Source organism: Callospermophilus lateralis, chromosome 13, assembly GCF_048772815.1.
Source record: "Callospermophilus lateralis isolate mCalLat2 chromosome 13, mCalLat2.hap1, whole genome shotgun sequence".
NCBI classification, from domain to species: Eukaryota; Metazoa; Chordata; class Mammalia; order Rodentia; family Sciuridae; genus Callospermophilus; species Callospermophilus lateralis.
The window spans coordinates 42,572,271-42,595,447 of NC_135317.1; the positions used below are offsets into that span (position 1 = coordinate 42,572,271).

The 23,177-nt window shown below is 35.5% G+C and overlaps 1 protein-coding gene across 19 annotated transcripts in view; it reads left to right on the forward strand.

Annotated features, from left to right (window-relative positions):
- Pard3 (par-3 family cell polarity regulator) overlaps positions 1 to 23,177 on the forward strand; it is a 666,792-nt gene that overhangs the window by 239,031 nt on the left and 404,584 nt on the right. For all 19 annotated transcript variants that reach the window (XM_076832338.1, XM_076832348.1, XM_076832341.1 and 16 more), the window contains exon 3: positions 22,835 to 23,015. In XM_076832338.1, the coding sequence (XP_076688453.1) occupies positions 22,835 to 23,015 (181 nt within the window). The remainder of the gene's footprint in view (positions 1 to 22,834; positions 23,016 to 23,177) is intronic.

The window sequence follows — 23,177 nt, forward strand, 5'->3', positions numbered from 1 at the left end:
TTCCTGCCTGTAGTCATTGCTCAGTTCATCCCAATCAGGGGATTAATGCACTGATTAGGTTAACTTTTATAACCCAGTCATTTTTTCTCTTAACTTTCTTGCATTGTCTCTAACCTGAGCTTTTGGTGGACATCTTCCATCTAAACCATAACACTATCTTTTTGCTCTTCTTTTCTTGCCTATGGATATATATATATATACACACACACACACTAGATAGCTTTTCAACAATGTGACAGTAAACTCATTTAAGTTTATGTATTTAAAACAATTTTTTAACATAAAAATTATAAATATTTGTCCTTTCAGCATGAATGTTGACAGATTCTTTCCTCCACTTGTGCTGGGTACAGAAGTAGAGCCTTGTGCATGCTAAGCATGAGCTTACCACTGGACTATAATCTTAGCCCTGTTAATAGATTTTTACTGACATCTTGTTCATATATATCTTTTATTATGTGAGTTGGGCACTGGTGGTGTTTAGCCCTAACACCTCTGATTTCCATGAATTTTAAGAGATGCCACTTTAAAAACCCTAAACCCAGAAGGCTGAAGTTCTCCTTCTCCCGCCTGGACCCTTGGGTTGTGGGTATTGAGTTTTAGGTTTGGGATGAATCAGTTGTGGAAAATTTTCCTTTATTTTGTACCAGGTGGTCAGGTTGCAAGGGTGGCAAGGTGAGCTATATGTAAGTTATTTTTAGTCAGGTAATTATTTAAATAGAGACCTAGTGAAAGAGGGATCAAATGACCATTAGCACCCTGCCTATTTCTGAAAGGGGGATAGCATCAGTGCTTGTGGGTTGCTGATGCACATGTAATAGAGGTCGGAAGCTATGTCCTAACAAACCCTTCATTTCCTAAAATCTTTGGTGATGTAATGCATGCATGGACTCGGTAGTATGAGAATACAGTGTATGGGGAATGCTTCTTGGCTGTGGGCATGGAATTGTGGTTTCTTGTGAACTTGGGCTTTACCCTGCCTCTTAGTGTGTTTGGGCTTAGGTACTTAATATCGCTGAGCCAGAATTGCTGCACTGCAAATGAGAAAAATAGATCCTACATCATAGCAATATTATAATAACTAATTAGTTAAAGTGTGGATTGTTGCTCAATACAGTAAGTCTTTAGAAGAATTCTTGTTATTCTTTGTTCTGATCCTTTTCATCTTCATGTTGTTATTTAAAAGTTAAAGGCACTCTTCAAACTTGAGTTTGCATTACAGATTTCTAGACCCCAGTTTCAGATTTTTGTCTGATGCAGCAAGGTCTTGAATGGGGTATGAATATTTGCATTTCTAACAAATTCCCATGTAATACTGGTGTTACTGGTCTATTTTGAATCAGGAAGTTATATAACCTTTTTCTTTGAGTTGCTGGAGTGAGTAACATTTAAGATGGTCAAACTTGATACCAGGTGGTAGGCAAACTTGATATCCTGTAGTGCCATTTTCCTCTATCAGTCAAGGCTGAATGTTTTGAGTAAAAGAGATTTAGAACTAGAATTACCTAGTTATTTTATGGCTAGAATGATCTAGAATTTTGAAAAATTTGACTCTACATACATAGAATTTGTTGCACATACATAGACTTTTGGATTAATTCTAATGACACTTTGTTAAATGAAAGTTGTTTTCCTTGGACATGGTCATTCTGTATGTTTCTAGTGCACCTAGTTCACTTCAATTCATTTTTTTCCCTCAGAATTAAAAAATATTAGACTGTGAACATTAGTTAATTATTTTTTAGTTCCTTGTGAAAGACTTACAGGGACTATGCTATTTTTAATGGTACCATTTCTACCAGATGTTTAAAACAACTGGAATTGTCATCCAAGTACTGTTGTGAGATGCTAGGGATCTGCTGTCTGTGAGAATTGAGCCTCATGTAATTTCCTTGATGAGTGCAAGACAGGGGCAGATAGTGAATATATGGTGTTGACACACTTAATTTAGTACTCTTTCCACAAAGCTATTAAATTGACTATTAATTGGCCTTCTGATAAAACTTCTATTTAATGCAAATGATGAGAAAAAAAATGTTTCCTAGGATACTAGCTGCTGCTTCTGAAATAATTCACATGCCCTGAAATCTCATTAGTGACAATGTGCATCTCCACTTTTCTTTGGCAAGCAATTAGACTTCTTTTAAATATAATGACTAAAATTTATCAGACTGTGATTAAAAATATTTTTGACAAGACCCTTAACTTACAACTTCATATTTTGTTCTACTATTGGGTATTTTTTTTTTTTTTCAACAGTTTGGAAAGCAAAGAGAAGCTTATTGATGGTTAAGCCTTCACCACTTTGTGGTTTTCCATCAGAGTGGCCTTGCCTTGAACAGGGTGCACACTGGTTTAGCTGACTCAGAACTTTGATACATTGTGGTTTGAATAGACATTTGTGATAAATCATAAGTAGGTTTGTGTCTTTTAGTTGTTTGGTGGTTTCTTCTTTCTGGTCTTCTCTTTTTTAATTTATGAGCTTAAATTTTAGGATTTTTTGAGTTAATTCTAACATCTAACTCTTTGGTATGCTCTGATGAGAAAAGTGAGAGTCCTATCATTCATGTTATTCAAAAGTTGTGAAGTCTAAAGAACTTTGAAAAACGGAATGTATATCCCAGGAATTTCTCACTTTCTGGCAAAAGATTTACAAATGATTGTACCCTTCTCCTTCCTATGTACTAAAATACTTTATTTCTTTATTTTTTAGTTTCACAGTTCTCTGATGTCAGCATCCATTATTTTTATACTTAGGAAAAAATATTTTACAACAGTTTTAGCATTTCCCATAGAGAGCCTGTTATTTACTTTTAAATACTAGTTTACTCCACTTAAGATAATCTACTTCAAATTCATATATGTTCTACAGGAATGACCAGTAGGCAGAAGTATGGGGTCAGTTTCTGCAAAGGAGATTTGGGCTGGGTGATTGTTTGTTGTCTGAGACCATCATGTGCATTGTAGAATGTTTTGCAGTTTGCCTGACATGTACCAATGAGATGCCAGTCCTCCTCCAATTCTGACAGCTAAATGTGTCTTGGTCATTGTTAATGTCCCCTTGGGGAAATACCTCCTCACTGAGAGCCACTGCCCTAGACTAAAAGCCTGTGCTTGTACAATCCTCCCTCCAACGAGTAGCTGCACTACTTAAAACGTACATTGATATTTTCTATTTTATTTTGTTCCATTTTGTCTATCCAGTATCATTTTATTTAAATATTATCCTAAGAATATACTTTTGGGCAGGGTGGCCCCCATGGCACTTAGTATTTATTTAAAGTTGCTGTGGGGTAGAGATTACTGGTTTCAATCTATCTGGATTTTCTTAAAGTGAGGCATGCCAGAATGGCAGAATATTACTTCTGTGCTTACCATAGATGCCACGGGTAGTGATGATTCTGAAACACAGCTGGGTTGAGGCCCAGAATTGCTTGGTGCCCTTTTCCCTGTGATCCGAGATGTAACACACAAGACACATTGTCACTGGTGTGGCAGAAACATGTGGCTGTCTCTGTTTAGGAGCTGGAGGTTATGCTGTCAGCATGAAGGGGTTTGGCCTTCTCGGGCTTCGGGATTTGTTCAAGAGTCAGGTTGAAGTTTTCTGTGAATTCTGAATGTATCTGTAGAGCGCTCATAGAGTGAGAGAATTTTGTTGTCCTTAGGAATATAGATTGGATGTTGGTGCAGATGGTTTTGGAATCCTATATTGCAGATTAGGGAGATTTAAATTTTCATTTTTATAAAGGAAGCATTTATAGTGTTAGAAGCTTAAGTGCTGGAAGCTCTTGCTTTCTCTTTGCATTTGTGTTTCTTATATAAATACCATGTGTGAGATATCCATTATATCATAGTTATGTACAGGATAAAGGGGTTTCCTTAGCCAGTAGATAAGAAATCCTCCACATGCCTTATTAAATAATATGTTGGAAAAATAAACATTAATTTTATTTTCTTAAAATCATGTCCACTTTTTACATTGGCATGAGATGTTTGGATTACTTAATTTTTTAATGAAATTTTTAATTTTAAAATTGTGTTTCAAAATTTTATGGTTGACACCAGGGATTCAACCCAGGGGTGCTTAACCATAGCACCACATCTGCATCCCTTTTTAAAATATTTTATTTTAAGATAGTATCTTGCTAAGTTGCTGAGGCTGGCTTTGAACTTGAAATCCTCCTGCTTCAACCTCCTGAGCTTTTGGGATTACAGATGTGCACCGCTAAGCCCAGCTAAAATGGTACTTATATTTTAATTTAAGGCTATGTGATCCTAGCTAGAAAAAGTAGCTATAGAACTCTATATTTAAGCTTAATGTTTCCAACTTAGGAATGGGTTTGTACTCTAGTGTGAGTTGGAGTTGGGCAACACATCATCATGTACTATATATATAGTATATATAATATGTAAATATATAATATTTCTGCCATACAGATACAATAAGCACACATAAATTCAAGACCATATATCATAGTAAAATGAAATAAAGTAATAAGGAAGCATTTAGTCTTTGATTTTAATTCATTTAATTGTAAGTTTATATAATTTAACCTATAATAATTAGTCTAATAAAAACTAGTGTCAAAATTTCTGAAAATTTAACTTTGAGTTCTTGCAAGCTAGACCTCACTAGCTGAAGTATACAATCAAGAGCACTGTAACACCTTACCTAAAATCACTATGGTCAGATGTCAGAGTCTAGAACTGTTCAGATTTCAAAAAGATAAAATGGAATATGTGTCATAAAATATAACACCTCTTGTGATGGACATCTGAGGCAGATCTCTTTAATCAAAACATTGATATTTCTACAGCAACACATGTGATCATTCACTGAGTAAGTACATATAAATAATCTAGCATCAGTGCAGGCTTGGTTCTGCCTCCGAATGTTTATTTTATAAACTTATGGGGGGGCGGGAATCCTGGTTTTTACAGATATTTGACTTTGGAATTATTATCATCCTGTACCACTGTTTACAAATCAAGTTTATATTCTCTGTCTAGAGAATCTCTGTGTTTGCTTTTTCATTATGGAGAAGAATAGAAACTTAGCATGGCCCTCCTACCTGTAGCGAAGGTAGGAGATCCCTGCAGGAAAGGTGCTCACCCCTGAATTTATACAGGTTCTTCCTATTGGAAAGCTCCCACTCCTGGACTTCCTTCACCTTCAAGACTCATCCTCAGTTGCTTTCTTTCTGCCAAGGCTGGCTGGTGCCCCTCCAGTGCTCCGATCCAGTTCATTCAGTTCTTCCTTTTTCACTACAACCTTTCTATAGCTTCTGTGTTTGATGTATTCTGCCAACCCCTGATGATACAGAGGCCATGAAATCACAGGTTGAGCTCCTGAGCTCACAGGAGAGAGTGGCATAAAGCTTAGCACTACCTCTGAATAAGTAATAAATCCCAGCTGTAGAAATACATTTCTTAAAGTACTTGGCATATTGGCTTCTATGTCTTTAAAAGCTTCTTTCAGTTACTGTGATTGAGAGAGCTTCTGATAGGTTCTCACCAGTCATTACCCTCATCTTTATACTCCTCTCTTGTTTGTCATCTCTGAAGGACTTTAGCTGCTGGTGGCATCCAGAAAGGAAGCAAAATGTTAGGGGTTGGTGGGAGCAATTGAAACAGTTCTTCCCAAGGTGCGCATCTATGCTAGGTGTTCTGATTTCTTTATTCTCTTGTGGTTGTTTTTTTTTTTGTTGTTGTTGTTTTTTTAGACTCCAAAGGGAATATTTCACAAATTCTCACTTAATGATTTTTTTGGGGTTTTCATTGATATTTTGTTTTATAAAAGGAAACTAATTACCAAATATTTTAACCACATTACATAGAAGTCTAATTCAGCCTTAAGCGTTTCTTGGTGAAAAGTATTATGTATAAAGGCTTCATCCTCTCATTGTGCAGGATTCTGTTTTGTGCATTTGTTACACTTAGAATGAGGTGTCACAGTTTGTGATGAGTTTTTCCCCTTCTCGTTTGCCACTTACCTAAGTGTTCTTCACTGTCTGACAGAATTGAATTAGGTCAGTTTTTAGGTGGCAGCAATTTATAAATAATGTTCTTTCTGCAAAAGGAAAGGCAGCCGCTTATTAATGGTTGTTTACATGAGATTATTTACAGGACAATTGATGTTAATTGTTCAATCAGACAATTTTTGTGTTTCTATTTCCTTTATTTTTATGTTAGCATTTAAACACATAAAAATTTAAAAATGTCTCAGCATTGACTTTTGTTTATATTTGTTATCATTCCTCTTTATTTGTGTGGAAGAGCAATTTTATTGTCTCAGTAGTTCCCAGCTTCTGGGTCATTATCTGCATTTTCTACGGTTTCAAAGATAGTATTATTGATGAGAAATGTGGACCCTGATCCAGGAATGGACTGGGTTAGTTGACTTTGGTTCTGTGAACACCCCGTGTCTCCTCCTTGGCTTTGGAAGGGGGCTCTTTGTTTCTGTTCTTTGACTACCATGGTTACTCACTTCTCATCATTGTCTTCCTTGTCTTTTGAATCTTTTGTTTTTTTTTGCATTTTGCCTTATTTAGTTTATATATTATGTAAGTCAACTCAGGATTAACTAGGTTTTGAAGTAAAAGGAGGAATGAAAAAGTAGTTCCTTTTATTTTTAGTTCTAACTTAGACCCGTTTTTGCTCAGATTCTGTGTTAGTCAGCTTTCCATCATGATAATATGTATCTGTGACAATTGGCTAATAAAGACAAAAGGCTATTAGTTTTGGAGGTTGCAGTCCATGGTTCTGTTGCTTTTGGGCCTGTGGCAAAGCAGTATATCATGGTGGTAGAGAGTGACAGTAAAATCTCTCAACTTCTTGGCCAGGACATGTGAAGATGGGGGCGTGGAGGAAACCAGGGTCCCACAAACCATTTCTAGGGCATATCCCCAATGACTTCAAGCTTCCCACAGAGCTCCTTTCCTTAATGGTTCCACTACCTCCCAATAGCGCCACCTGGGGAGCCAGCCTGTTCACATGGCCTTTGGGGAACATTCATTGTTCAAACCACAACACAAGGGGTACCTTAGTCTCCAAGGACCTGCCTATAAGATGGCACCCAGAATATTAGACCTCTGCTCAGGTGAGGAACATTCCCAGGACACCCCCTCACCATAGTTCTCTCCCTCTCTACCATGATCTACTTCAACTTTGAAAGAGAAGCGCTCATCCAAAAAGAGGTGCCTTGTGACTTTCATGGCTATTTGATTATTTCTGGTGGATATAGGTGTTTTGGGAATCCCTAGTAAATCAGAGGAGTGACAGTGTATTTTGGGGAGATTGTCTCCCTATCTCATTCCTTGTTCTTTTTAGGTCTTGCTTTGCATGAAAACTTGACTTTTCTGGGACACACCCATCCTTAACAATCATTCTGTTGACCTTGTTGTGGTTGTGTGCTGGACGTTGTTGACAGTGTTACATGGCGGTTATGTGCAGAACTTTTGGCAGAGGTGCACTAGGGTACTTCTGATCTTGGAGTGGTAGACCACGGTGAAATAACTTAAACTTTCAGGTTTTCAGTTTTCTTTGGTATAAAATGGGTAAGATAGTAGCCATCTTTATTTTGAGAATAAAATAATATATAAAAGGCCTAACCATAGCAGTGGTAAGAAGTGTTAGCTACTACAATTAATAAGGTTACGATTGTTACTATTGCTACTATTGCTCTTCTTTTTTTTTTCTTTTTCTTTTTTATTGGTTATTCAAAACATTACAAAGCTCTTGACATATCATATTTCATACATTAGATTCAAGTGGGTTATGAACTCTTTATTTTAATCACATTTAAAATATTCAGATATCTAATGTTGATGAGTCTCTTCTAAATGCTGTAAACGGATTGAATATTGCTTAATTATGAGATTTGCCTTTGGACATTTACTTAGTTTAAAATGAGAAGATGAAGCAGAAAATCTAGGAGACACTTCAGTGAGAAAATAGATTTATAGGTCATTTTGGAGAGATTTATGCTCTAATATGTAATATTGTGATGTTATGATAAAATAAGAAAAGTTTATTTATTTACTGAATGTTAGAAAATATAGTTTTTATTCTTAAGAGATGGGATCTTAAATCTGCTGGCAGTATATCTAGAATTAAATGCCTTTGCGCATTTATATCTTTTAAAAACTATCAATGTGGTCTATTCCAACATTTTTCATAGTTCCTGGCACAAGGCATGAATAAAGGAATAAATGGAATAGGTAATGAATCATAGTCTTATATACTTGTGCAAAATTTGGAAATCAGAAATGAGAACTGATACTAGAGGAAAGGTGGAATCACAGGAAAGAGAGGGGGGAGTTGCAAGAACATGAGCTGTCTGTTTTGCATTTGTCTATGGTTTCCTGAGAGTGGAGGCTTAGCTTCTTTCATAACTACTTTGGTTACAGAGAGTAATAAGAGCTGAATACTTAGAGTGTTGAAAAATAGGAGGACTATGTTGTGTTTGGTTGTTATCATTCCTTGGACTATGGTGCATTCTACAATTCTCTTTTCCTGCAGCTTTGAAAAGAGCTTGATTTCCTGGGTCTCCGTTTTGAGAGTTGAGGTTAGGGAATGATGTCCAGAGGATTTGTAGTACATTATTTGTTTATATTTACTTGCTTTCACCTTTCAAAGGGATTGCAAAGTAGATATGATAAATGATCTTAACCAAGTATTTATTTATTGGGACTTCTGTGGACAGGAATGCAGAGCAGGATACCAAGATTAATGAAATAAACTCTTTCACAAGAAAATTGAGAACTGTTTACAGAATTTTCATCTGTTAAGACAAGAACATTGTAAAGATGAATTTGTCTCCTCATTGTTACTTGAACAAATATCTGAATGTTTATTTTTTATACATTGTTGGACAAAATTTTTTATTTATGTTGCTTTTATATTCATCTGCTATGATTAAAATTATTTTAGCACTGGTGTGAAATAATCTGAAGTAGAGGAAGTGCTAAAATAATTATATATATGGAGACACACACACAAAATCTCTCATGAGAAAATGCTAATGTGCCTTCTTGAGATATTTAATTATTTACCCATCACTGTACTCCATGATACTTTCCTTTTTCTAGTCTCTGTGAAGTTATATTTTCTTGACTTATATTCTTTTGTTGGTTTTCAGATTTGTTTGATAGTGGAATTGAAGGAAGACAAGAGAAACCTGAAATCTTAGTTTTATTCAAACTTTGGTTCTAATTTCTATACATGCTCTACTTCAGGTTAATTAAATCTATAGTGTCAACCATACCTAACTACAGACACCAGGCAGTTATGTGTATTTGCCTTGAACTAAGTTGGACCCCCAGGGATTCCCACTTGAGTTGTCTACCAGGATGTGAATACTGAATCTGACAAGTTTATCTTAAACTGAGTGCATCGTCTCTCCTTCCAAACCTATTTGTCCTTTTGGTTGTCCTCTGTCCAACCCCCGAAGCCACATGTAGTGATATCTAAGATCTGTCCCCCTCCTTTGTAGTGCCACCCATACACTACATACCAAATCCTCTTAATGAAGTCTGAATTCTGCATTTTCATAATTCTACATTTGATTTTCACTCCACTGACTTCTCATTACTCTAGACCCTCATGACGTCTTCATTATTGGACTAATGAGCTATGAGTGTTCACCCTTCTAGTTCTTTCTCTGGATCCTGTGCAACCTGCAGAATAAGTGTGCATTAACTGGTGTGCATTCAAGGATGCCCCACAGTCTTCAAGATCAAACTCATATGGTTTACTTAATCCTCACCTCCTTTCATCTCCCTCTGTTGATAACCTCAACCTCTTGAAACTTTCTTTAATAAAAACAATGTTAGATAATAATAGCTATCATTTATTAAGTACTTGAAAGAACTAGTTGGAAAAACTTGTTATCTTTAGATGAACAACATAGGCAGCATTTCTACAGAACTGACCCCAGAGAGTTGAAGAAACTGTCTAGGGTCACACAGCTGGTGAGTCATCTCTCAGCCTTAGGGTGATTTTTTTGGGTAGAGTGTACTGGTAATCACAGGATGAAGAGACTTCACTTCCTGTTCAGGTTACCTGTCTGGATATTTTGTGTGAGAAACTTTGAGTAGAGACTTTGGCTTTCCTCAGAATATATTCCCTTTAAAATTCAAAGTTTCCAAATTCTTGTGTTTAGCTACATCCATTAGATGGCACTGATATTTACCTTTCAAAAAATTTGCATTAAATTTCAGTATTTAAAGTGTTCTTTGGATTGGGGGAAATGTTTAACTTTTGAGGGTTTCTTTCTTTTTTTCTTTTAAATCTGTCAAATGTGGCCGGGGAGGGGATTGATAACACAATTAGTATTTGTTCTATGTTCACTTTTAGAAACATTGCTAAACAGGTTATACTAATGAAGAGTTGATAAAGAGTTTTATTATTTATTTAGTTTTTGAATAAACCTGCCAGCTGATTAAAATGAGCCTAATTTAATCAGTGTTGTATTGCATGCTGAAGATAATTTAGGCTAATGTCAAGGATACTGTTGTTTCTCCTTTGTAGAAGGTATTGGAATAATGAGTATAGTAAAAAAGGAGCCAGAATATGTTTGAAGTTTTTTATCTGTGCCCCTGGTGGATATTTAAAAATCACACTCTTTTTGCATGCAAATTACACTGAAAATCATTTTGTAATGTAATGTTGGGTTTATATTTTACAAAACAAATTGATTGAACTTTGATCTTTTGCTAATATTGGCTTGTGGTTGTCAGAATGAATACTGACTTTATTATGCATCATTTAAAACTGAACTGCCAGTCAGAACTTTAAGTGAACAAAACTAGTGGCTTTGATGCATCTTAATTTGAAAATAAATCACTGTTTAAGCAGCAACACTCAGCTCTACTTTTTTTCATCTTATGTTACTTTTTTCTCTTAACCCCCAGCAACGCCCCCCATTTCTTAACAGAGTCCTTTGAATTCTTTTTTTCTGTTAAATCAGTTTAACTCATTTTTCTGTTGATGCTTTTAGATGGAAACTAGTTACCAGTGGGGTTCTTGTTCAAATTGTGAAGTCAGCAGTTAAAGGGATTAATGACTCTCAAGTGAGTCCCCTATACACATGGCAGGTTGCCTTGGAAACAAGCCTAGTTCTTTGGATTGGAAATATTATCTTGTCTTTAAATGCCAGAGATAACGATTTGCTTACCTCTGTTGCATCGTCTGTAGTACTAACATTGTGTTGAGTTGTTTTTTGTGGCTGTGTGCAAATTGCTTAGCAACTTTCTTGATTGATTGAAGCCATAGTCAGGTTTTCTTAATTTTAAACATAATTTGCAACATTTAGAACTAAGGAAAGATCCTTCAAATTTCAAATTTCTATTTTAGGAAAGAAAGTTTTCTACTACTGATTGCCAAAAAATAAAGTATTATAGTTCACCAAATTTGACTGATAATAAACTTTAGAGATGCCTCTTTCTTCCTTCCTTCATTTCTTTCTTTCTTTCTTTCTTTCTTTCTTTCTTTCTTTCTTTCTTTCTTTCTTTCTTTCTTTCTTTCTTTCTAAAAACATGTTCAACAGTGAAGTTGGTGATGGAAATATTAAGGACATTATGAAAGTGTCTAATTCCTCAGAGATGGTGTTATTTCGTGAATCTTTTAGGCTTATTTTACTTGTGTTTCTAAAGATACCTGATAAAAACTGTAACACAGAGCTCCGTGGTACAGGTTGGAATAAGAAGGTGGTTTTGCCTTAAATAGAAGTCCTACTTGCTTCCATTGAAATATTTACATCTTGCTGCTACCTGCGGTGGCCCAGGAGTCTCCTGACTCATGAATCTTGTGTTCTTGCAGGAAAAATTTTCAAGCAAGGCAAAATGTAGTAGAAGTAGAGCAAACCTTATTGGAAGAGAAAGGAAAACATCCTCAAGGGAGAGGGTAGGTCTTCTCAATACAGGAGAGAGACATTGTACCATGTTTGTTTCTTGGTTGTATTGAGGGTCTTAGGGAAGTTTCCAGAGAGTTCTGCCCAGGTACTAACTCTTTAATTCTTCAATGTCAGTAGGATTGTATCAGAATTTTAAGTCCTTACTTGGTAACATTTTACCCACAGGTACACAACCAAAACCCATGAGAAGGATTTTATAGTGAGTTTAAAATCCCATGGTACAGATCTAAAGGCAACTCTTTGTCATTTTGGCCTATGTTGACTGGTTCTAATTGAAAATTGGTTTTACAAACTTTATAATTAGTGGGCTTTGCTTTTAGTTATCTTGAAGTACTTGGTCTGCATCAAGGTCACAAAAGTCCCCTTACAGGGTAATTTGTATACTTATTGACAGAGACAACAGGGAAGAGTCTTAAATTCCTTGACCTAGAAAGAATAGCCCTGTGTATAACAGGTTATTAAGAAATGTTACATATCCTATTAACTTAAGCCAAAATGTGACCTTGGGTAAGCTACTTTTAAAAAGAACTTGGAGAACCAGCATGCAGGCCCACTTTATAGAATTATCCCTTGAACTTCATTTCCCTACTGATCATGTCTGTCTGCTACCTACCATTGCTGGTTTCATAGGAGAAGTTTGAGGGTGACATGAGGGTGTCAAGACAAAGTATCACCATAAGGGGTTCTGAGGAAGTTTCTCCATAGTCAGAGGAGATCTGTACTCTTATAGGCTCTTGACTATGTCGCAGAAAAGAATTTAAGGATGTAGTAGGTTTTAGCAAAGAGAAAAGAGCTTTATTGGAAAGCCAAAGGTTAAGGTGCGCATGTTCAAAGCAGAATGTGGACTCTCTTCAGGGCTTAAGATCAGATTTTTTTTTTTTTTTATTATAGTACACAATTAGTCAATTATGCGTTACCCAAAGGGGCTGGAATTCCCTTGGAATTGGAAAATACTGAACAAGATCATATTTCCCCATCAGGAGTCTAGTCTGACATGTAGGTTTCAGCTTATATCCGTCTGTGGCAGTGGTGGGGGGGGTGTTTGGTCAGGTGATCTTGGGTTGATCAGGTGATCTGGCCAGAGGTTCACAGACCCATCAAATGTTAGCCCCTCTTCTTATGAGGTAAATGCTCTCTATTGAGGTTGTGTTCCTGCCTTGCTAGAGTTCAGAAAACTTACAGGAAACCGAAAGTTACAAAATAATTTATGGGTATTTGAATACTCTTAAACATTTTTTGCTCTTACCCTTTTTAGCTCTTCTGTGTGACTCACAGGCTGACCACAAGCTGCACATACCCTGTTCCAACATGGACATTTTTCCCTTTGGAGACTCAGTTTTCTCTCTACATTTCTAAAGTTTCATCTCAAAGGTTTCTAGGACAGTGAAACAGGCCATGACTTCAGATTTTCAGCTTTGCTTAAAATATAAAGAGACTGAAAAAGGCCTTCCTTACTAAGGAGTTCAAATTTAGTTTGGTGAACTCAACAGATGTTGGCAGAAATCATATAAGCAAGATATTAGGTTGTGTTCCTGCCTGGTGTTAACTGTAGGACTGTTTCTGGATTGAGTAATCCCACCAACAGCTTTTCATCCCTTGGGTCTGCTGGTCAGGGATGGGAGAGAATTTAGGATGTTGACAGCGGCCTGTGATAAAGTGGGCAGGTGACTCATTCAATTTAGGAACAAGGTGCAAGTATTACTTCACCTGTACTTGCTCCTTGAAGTTCAGGTAACATCATGATTGGTGCTGAAGATTTTGGTTGTGTGTTTGTGTGTGTGTTTTCCATACTGGGAATTGAATCTAGAGCCAAACACATGCTAGACAACTGCACTACCATTGCATTGTATCTCTAGCATTGGTAATGTGTCTTTTGGTTGCAGTTTAGAGTAAGACATTGAGAGGGCAGGTGGGGCCGCGGGCGTGTGTGTGTGTGTGTGTGTGTGTGTGTGTGTGTGTGTGTGTGTTCGCGCGCTTGTGCGCGCATACACCTGTGGTTTTGGCTTGTCTCATTAAAACCTATTTCTTCTGTGATATTGGACTTTAATAGGTTTTTTTTTTTCTTTTAACTAAAGGAGTTAGTCTTCAGGAATTCTCTTATCTACCATTTATTATTGCGGTTAATCCCCAATACACATAACACATATTAATTGTCAAGCAAAATTGTCTATAGATTTTAAACACCATGTTGTTGGTGTCTAGTTCCAGGTGCTACTCGCACTTAGATGGATATATGTTGGAAGATTTGTTGGGTGTCCAGAAGCAGAGGAGCAGCTGCCTCCAAAATCTGAAACCATGGAACTGAGGTGGAGGCAGGAAAGGGTGAGGTCTCATGATGCAGTTCAGGGAAAAGTTTCCTAACTCGTTGCTACTCTACTGTATCTTAGCTAGTAGGAAAAGTGGGTATTTTAGTGTGATTTTGCTATTTTTTAGTTCTTTTCTATGTTCCATTTTTTTTTAATCAGCTAAAATGTACTTAATTTTTAACATGCTGATGAAGCACAGAGTTAATCTTGCATATGTAGCATTGAAGTTTTTCAATGGCAAGCTTGAGACTCTCCTTTTGTGAGTTAGATTTTATTGGCATAACTTGTATTCCTACTATTATAGAACATCATTGGCTCAAGTATATTCTTTTACTATTGTTTTGCTTACTCGTCCACTAAAACACTAATTCTCTTTAAATGAGTTTTTAATGAACCATGATAGCAAGTAAGGCTCAGAGAATGATTAAGGATTTAGCATTGTCTCTATGTCATTAAAGTAGGCTCAGTCATCAGAAAGCTTACAAATTGATTTTATAGTTCCTTTTTTTTTCATGTCTATAAAATAATTAGTTATTACATCATTACATTTACTTGAGGTTCATGTGCTTATTTCCTATTCTTGTAGTCCCTGAGGGAAATATGCATGTGTTCCTGATAAAAATTACAATTATTGTCACCTTCTCCAATTTGGAATCTACCTTTCTATATATTATTAGTCAATTTCAGAATAATTTTTCTCTATCTTTCTATATTATCCTGCTTTTTATTATCACTTAAACAGTAGTGTAATCTAGTTATAACCTCATGCATAGGTACAACTGGAACAGTGGCCCTTGTAAGATGGGTTTACATTATATATGACAAGTGGGTCAGCTAGCTTATGGCTGTATTCATTTGCATATTTTCATTGTGGTTTGTGGTTGACATACTCAAGGCTATTAGTTGAACATAACTCTTAAATTGGGAATCTAATTAGTCTGAAGGCTCAGTGGGTGATAGTGTGAGTCACCCTGAGGGATAGCAGAATTAAATCTCAGCTCTGAAATGTATAAGTATCAGGGCTGGGAAGTATCATAGGTGAATATCTTTCACTGTAATTTGAAGATGGAGAAAAATACCTTTTCAGGCATCTGTGATGAAGAAATACTACCTTCTTAAAGCATGCTCTTAGCTCTGTGGATGGTGACTTTTGGTCATTTACAGTTAGTTTTGATGGTGGTCTCCTGGGTTTATCAGGAAGGAATGGAAACGTCTTGCCCTTTCCTACATGATATGTATTGTTTAAAATGGCACAGTTAAAGATTTATTTCTCATTACATTCCTTCCTTGCATTGGATAACACAGTGCTAACCGATGTAAGCATTTTAATGCCTGCTGAGTTTTCCTTTAGGGCCACACGTTATCAAGCATGCTTTATGGGAGATGCCTATAAATGAAAAAAGCTTAAAACTAAAATATTGGTAAAGGGGAGCCCAAATATTGTTCTAATTTTTCATTTAAAAAAATCCCTCCATGCAAAGGCAGAAAATTTTAAAGTTACTGATATGTGTGATTCTAATTATAGTAATTCATAGATTATCCTGTGGGAAGGAAAAGCGACTTCTGGAATATTGATATTTCAGAATTATTCATTATGGAACAGTTTCACTTCAAATTTAAAATATATGTGTCTCCATGATTTCTATTCTTATAACAACTTGTTGCAGTGTACTCTAACTCTCCCATTCCTGTTGGATTTTCTTTGTGTTGTTATCTGTTGCATTCATTGCGAGATCTGCCCATGAAATCTGCCTGCCACTACCCAGAGGTGCACTTTGCTTTATGTTCCTTTTTGACTTTGTTATGGATAAAAAGAATTCGCTTTACAGGTTGAAGCTGCACATCTTCCTCAGATGAAGAGAAGGCTTTAGGGCATCTTCAAGCTCCTTCTGAGTTTTAATATTGTTCCACATAATTTGGTCCTTCCATGGGGTGAATAATGTGATGTCTTTGTAAAGAAGTATGTCTTTTACTTTATAGTCAAAGAGTTTTGTGTATTAATATTGAACATCTGACAAACAGTTTTGTGATCCATCATAATTAACTTTCCTCTGGATATGTTCAACCTGTATATGAAGAAAATGGTGGGAACACAGAAAGCATGCTCAGGAGGTATGGCAATAAAAAGGTGTCTGTGTGTGAGAACTCGGCCTCTAAAAGTCTTCAAGATAACCATTTGACCTAAATTGCTTGGCATTTTCCTGTAGGAAGACAAAACTTGAACATTCTTTTGAGCTTTCTGATTAAGACTGAGTGACAATACCACCATTGTGGAATTGTTCACAATGATTCCAATTCAAATATATTAAGAAACATTTTAGGTAGTGGCATCAAAATGACATTGATTTGCAAGATGGGTTATTACCTTTGGTTAGTCAAGAATGAACAGAATCCTATTTGTAGACTTGCAGATGATCATACTTGGCAGCTTCCCAGTGCTATTCATGTAGCAGATAATCCATAGGAAGATTCATTGGTGTAAATAGGATGTTTGAAGTCAAGAGACTTGATTTCCAATCTGTACTTACTTAAACTCTGTTTAAATCAATCTTTTTGACTCTTAGTTTTTCTGTAAAGTGAAATTGAAGGCACTTAGGAGAGGGGCATGTGCAAAAGAATTTTGTTCCATGGTTATATGTTGCACAAAGCATTTTCTGGCACTTTATCCTTCACTTTTCCAATTTATTACTGTGATGCCTTAAAAAGGAAAACTTATTATTGGTGACATTGTGTTCAGACAGTTGATACGCCTTATCTCTTTGTCATGGTAGGCATGGCCACTATTAGTTTTCTTTTTTTTTTTGCTACATGGAATTATCACAAACAAATATCTTAAGACAATGTAAGTTTACTAACTTACTAACTAGATGGCAGAAGTCTGACATGGGTCTCACTGGGGGAAAATCATATTAGAAGAGCCATGTACCTTTCTGGAGATTGTAGAGGAGAAGCTTTCTATATTGTTTGCATGCCTTGGCTCCTGGGTCCCTTCATTGATCTTGAAAGCCAGCAATGCAGCATCTCCCTGACTACCATCACATTTCTCCTTGGCCACAGCCAGGGAAGGTTCACCAATTTCACACTTTTATGATTAGATGGGGTTCACCAAGTTATCCAGGATAAACTGTCTCTCCATTTTAAGGTCCTTAATCTGAATCCCATCCATAATGCCCATTTCAATATGGAAGGTAACATTAATTGATTCTAGCAATTTGGACATGGCTACCTTTGGTGGAAGGCCATTGTTCTGTCTTAGGACAAATGCCACCCTTTTTCCAGATGAGGAAAGGCTTAGAGATATTACAGAGACCAGTGGATTCACAAACAGCCATTTAATAAACAAGGTCAGAGCTGGTAAAAACACAGCTGACTCCAAATTCTCTACTTTTATCCACTTTGATACATCCAGTTGTGGGCTTTCAGGTTATAATTTTATACATTATAGGGGCCACATTATAGCCAAATTGTTTGTAAGCATTTATGTGTGATGCTTATATAACAGGTCAGGTTTTCTGTTGGAAAGTTTTGATGTTTCAGAGAGTAAAATGACTTGTCCTGAAGTAAGGAGGATATGTGTGTCAATGATCAGAGGTTTTTGTTTGTTTGTTTGTTTAATGTTGAAGTTATTACAGGTATTATCCAAATTCAGCTTGTCTTTTTCTCACAGAGACTTAATGAATGAATAGAAGAGAAGGGAGACTTAAGTAATAACTATTGAAAATTTAAAAACGAACTTTCAAAAATGATCTATTTCATGGACAGCAGTGAAGATTCCATCTGTTAAAAGTGGAGTTGGGTTGTGTTTCAGAAATTTAAAAGACATTTCCTTTACTTTTTGAAGGACATGATAGAGACTTTTAATATGTGATGTTTTTGTGAAGGTCCCGTTTTCTTTTGCTGCATTACTATATGTATTCTTGTAGAGTAGATTTTCTAAAATTATACATCCTTCCTAATTTAACACAAAATTACTTCATATCTGCACCTGGCACTTAAATTTTGGTTTAAAAGAAAACTGTAAAATTGTCTGTTATTGGCATATTGCAAATCACCAACTGTGATTCTGCCACTGAAATTCAAGCAGCATTTGTTCATGACACAGTCCAGATTTCATAATCCTTGTGTTTTCTAAAAATGCTGGAGATAATTATTGAAATTAATATACATGTATAAGCTCTTCCATCATGTTTGGCATTTAAAGACTTGTTCTTTGTAATTTTCCTTTTCCATTTTCAGTTCGCAAAAAGGACTTGATTCTTGAGAGAAGATATCATTGTGGAAAGTTAATAACAAACTTGAATTTCATTTGCTTCCTATTATGCACCAAAATGTCAAAACTTAATATCTTCAAAATGCATATTAAGCCAAACACCTTGTGAAGAATATAATAATATTAAAATCATGCATAGAAATCGTAAAACCTGTTGAAGAGTCTGAAGTAGATATTGTTAGCTTATCTGGATTGCAAAGATACTTGGTTTAAAGTTGAGTGTTCCTAGAAAAATAGACAATCTAGTGGAGGGTCAACAAATTGTATTCTGCAATCTTTTTTATTTTTATTTTTTTATTTGTCAATGAACCTTTATTTTATTTATTTATTTATATGGTGCTGAGTATTGAACCCAGTGCCTCACACATGCCAGGCAAACACTCTACCACTGAGCCACAACCCCAGCACCTTGTGTCCTACAATCTTGGTTTGCTGTCCAACTTGATGAATAAAATTTTATTTAAACATATCCACACTCATTTGTTTGTTATTTCTGACTGCTTTCATGCTATCATGGAAAACCAGAATAGTTCTGACAGAGATGATAGGGACCACATGTCTGAAAGTATTTGCTCTCTGACCTTTTTCAGGAAGAAATTGCTGATCCCAGATCTAATGAAAAGTCTGGGCTTCTACTATAGAAAGACAACTGCCAGTCAATGTCAAATTGATTTTATTAGTGTATAAGGAAACTGGTATATGCATACAAACATCTTTCCATTTCTTCAAAAGAACTTATGGATTTCGTTTCCCACTTATGTTGCTCATTATAAGGTTGAGTAGCCAAGTAGTCATTCTGCTGTGCTTTTTTTTTTTTTTTACCACTTAACCTCCTGCTGAATTGTTTAATCAGCTAATTATATATTGTACTGCAGAAGGGTTCTGAACTTCCTATTTGTCTATGTGTCTCTATGACGTTATAATGGCTTTCTTTGTTTCATGAATTGATTAATAATATGTAAGCATTCATGGAAATAGGATTTGTTCAAAGTGACAAAACTATGTAATGAGGTTTGTAATTATGATTACTGTTCATATTTTATAAATTTACTATGCTTTAGAGAGAAAAGTAGGGCTATTGGCATTAAAAAAAAAAAGCTTGAATTTAAGACAGAAACGGGTGGTTCATTTTGGCTGTCACTGGTTAACTTTTCTTTGGAATGTTAAGCTTCTCCATTACTAGAACCAGGATTGTAGGTGAATGACCAATGTGATGGTTGTTGTTGATCCTTTTAAGAAATTCATTATTCTTTTGAGAACTGTATTTGTCATAAGATGAAAAAGAATGTATTTTATTTTCATAATTTTTTTGGCCACCAAAATTTTTATTTTAAGATCAACGTACAGAGTTACATTTAAAATTTTTATTTTGAAATCATTTTAAATTTCAGAAAAGTAGGAAACATAGTTACAGAGTATTTCCATACAAGTTGCTTCATTTACCTCTAAAATTTTCATCTTATATAATAATCAAAACAGCAAAATAACATTGCCTCAATATTGTCACCTCACCTGTGGAGTTAATTTAAATAATTTTGCCATTTTTTAAAATTGACATCCTTTTTCTACTCCTGGATCCAGTCAAGGACAGGATCATATTGCATGTAGTTCTCATTTTTCCTGTTTCCAAATTAAATAATTTTATCATTCTTTGACTGTTATGACTTTTACAGTCTGAAAGCATTTTATTTATTTTGTGGAATGTCCTTTAACTTGGTTTTGTCTAATGTTTCATGATTAAATTGAAGGTAAACATTTTTGGCAGAAATAGGAACTTCAGAAGTCATTATCCTTCCTAGTGCATTTTATCCGATGGAACGTGATTCTGACTTCTCTTATATCTTAAAGCGCTGTTGCCAAGTTTCTCTACTGAAAAGATTTCCCCTTTTTATTTAACATATATCTGATGGGGAGACATTCTTAGATATGCAAATATCTTATTTCTCATCATTTTCTTACCCATTAACTTTAGCATCCATTTGTAGATCTTACGTAAAACAATTATTGCTATGGAAATTGCCTAATGATGATTTCTCTTTCCATTATTCCATTATTTTTAGTATTTGGAATATTACACAGAGATCATGTGTTTATTCTCTACCATTTGTTTTGTAAGTCTTTATGGAATCATGCATGTTTATTTTACTTCTTTGGATTGTTAATCAATGTGAACATAGGTATTTGTAATAAGTTGTGTCAGCTTTGGTCACCTTTATGTTGTCACCTCTTTCCTTTTTTGTGCCTCCATCACTTTGAATACTTCTTTACTCTCAATATCACAGGTGTTCCAGCTCATCATGTATTATCCTTGCCCTCAGTCATAAAATCAGCCATTTTTCCAAGAAGCCCTGGTTAATTTATTGGAGAATGGTATTAGAATCAAAGATCTGGGTATTAAATATATTTGTTGGTACTGTGAAGTCATTGCTTTCAGGACCTTTGAGTGAACAGTCAGGAAATATGAATTTGCATACTCAAACATGCATTCAGTAATTGCCTATACTTATTTATCTGTGCATGTCTCTACCTAACTATAGTCCTGCATCTCATTATGACATCTCAGTCAACTTTGGAGTACATAGATGATGGTGGTTCCATTAGATGACAGTGGAGCTGAAAATTTCTGATTGCCTGGTGATGTTGTAGCACAAGACATTATTCACATGTTTGTCATGATGCTTATGTAAACACTCATCCTGTGCTGCCTGTTGTGTAAAAGTATACATACAATTATGTATAGCATGTGATACTTGATAGCAACTTATAAGTTTGGACATGTATGATTTTTATCTTTATTTTAGAGTATACTCCTTATTAAAAATAAAGTTTCTTGTAAAACAGTATGCCCTGTAGCATCAGCCTTTACTTCTAGGGTTTACCATCTCTCTTGATAGCATTAGAAGCCGTTTGGATAGATTGGTCTATACTATGCTAGGCCTTGTGTATGTACATTCCAGGATGTTTACACAATGACAGTCATCCAGTGATGCATTTCTTGGAATGTGCCCTCTTGTAAGTGACAAATGACTGCACCTATTTGTAAAAACCATGAGTTTGAGCTACATATTGTAGTGCACACCTATAATTCCAGCTACTCAGAAGACTGAAGCATGAGGATTACAAATTTGAGGCCCCTCTGGGTAACTTAATGAAACAATATCTCAAAATTAAAAAAAAAAAAAAAAAAAAAAAAAAGGACTGGGGCTGTAGCTCAGTAGCCTAACCTAGCATGCACAAAGCTTGGGGTTCAATCCCCATACCACCAGGAAAAAGAAAAAAAAAACCACTCCCTGCACCCAACCACCACCACCTCCATGGGCCTCTGATTCCAAATAATACTACAGAGTTAACTTTTGCTTATTTGTAACTTTGGTTTCTGATCATCAAAATGTTGGCTTTTGTTTTCCAAAATATTTTCATACATTTGTGGAAGGTGTGTTTGTGTACAGTAGCAAAATCTCTAAATCATACCCTTGTCAGAAGCAAATTTGCTAGCAAGAATATAGTATTTGTGTGACAGTTCTTTCTGTCTTAGTTTTACATTAAACAATGGAAATAGAGTTTTCCTACATTTAGCTAGTTGTTCTTTTCTTTCTGGTCCCACTTAATGTATGTTCATTTGTATGTAGTTGGTTTCATTTGTTTGTGAGAAATTTTCAATTCTCCCTGTTCTCCTCACCTCACATTGGCATCCTGATTTGTTTAAAATTTTTACTTCTGTTGTAAGTAATTATCATGGTTCTGAGCTTCAGTGGTCTACAGAAAAAAGACTCAGCAAAATAAAAATATCACTTCCTCATTGTGCCATTGCCTATTCCCATTTTTCCTTTCTTTCTACCACATCCCTATTTATTGCTTGTAGGTAACTCATTTTATTAATTTCTCTTTTAGCCTACATTTTTTAGCATAGAAATGAGCAGTCATGCATAGTTTTTAAGTTCCCTTCTTGCTGTGTATACACATTTATACACACACACTCTCATATACACATACATTTTTCCTTTCCACGTAACAGTATAAGCTATGTTAAAACAAACAAACAAAAAAACAAAAAAAACTACTAAATCCATCCTTGAGTTAGGATTCTCTGATACTAACCTGTTTTCATATATTTGATCCATAGAAATTTAGATATGAAATATACAAATTAGAATTGTAGAAGTAAAGCCATAAGCTTAAGGACAACACTATTTCTGAGGAGTTTTGCTTTCTAAAACATATAACTTCCCCGGGTGCATTAATGTCAGTATTTTTCCACTGTGAATTTATGTTAAAATAAGATAACATTTTGGCAGTAATTTAAATGCCTTTATTTATACATGCAAATTTGCCTTTCTTTTCTAGCTGGTAGCTGTGTTTGATGAACAAGATCCGCATCATGGAGGTGATGGCACCAGTGCCAGTTCCACAGGTACCCAGAGTCCAGAGGTGTTTGGTAGTGAGCTTGGTACCAACAGTGTTTCAGCCTTTCAGCCTTATCAAGCAACAAGTGAAATTGAGGTCACACCTTCAGTCCTCCGAGCAAGTAAGTGAAAGCTCTTTGTTCTCTCTACACATTTCATCTTAATTTACAGGGATGCCAACTTTTGTTATCCATCCATGCTCCCGTGAATGGAATTCATTATCTGTTTTTATCAAAAGTTGATTAAGTTTAGAACCTGGGCCAATGTCTTTTGCAAGATCAGCA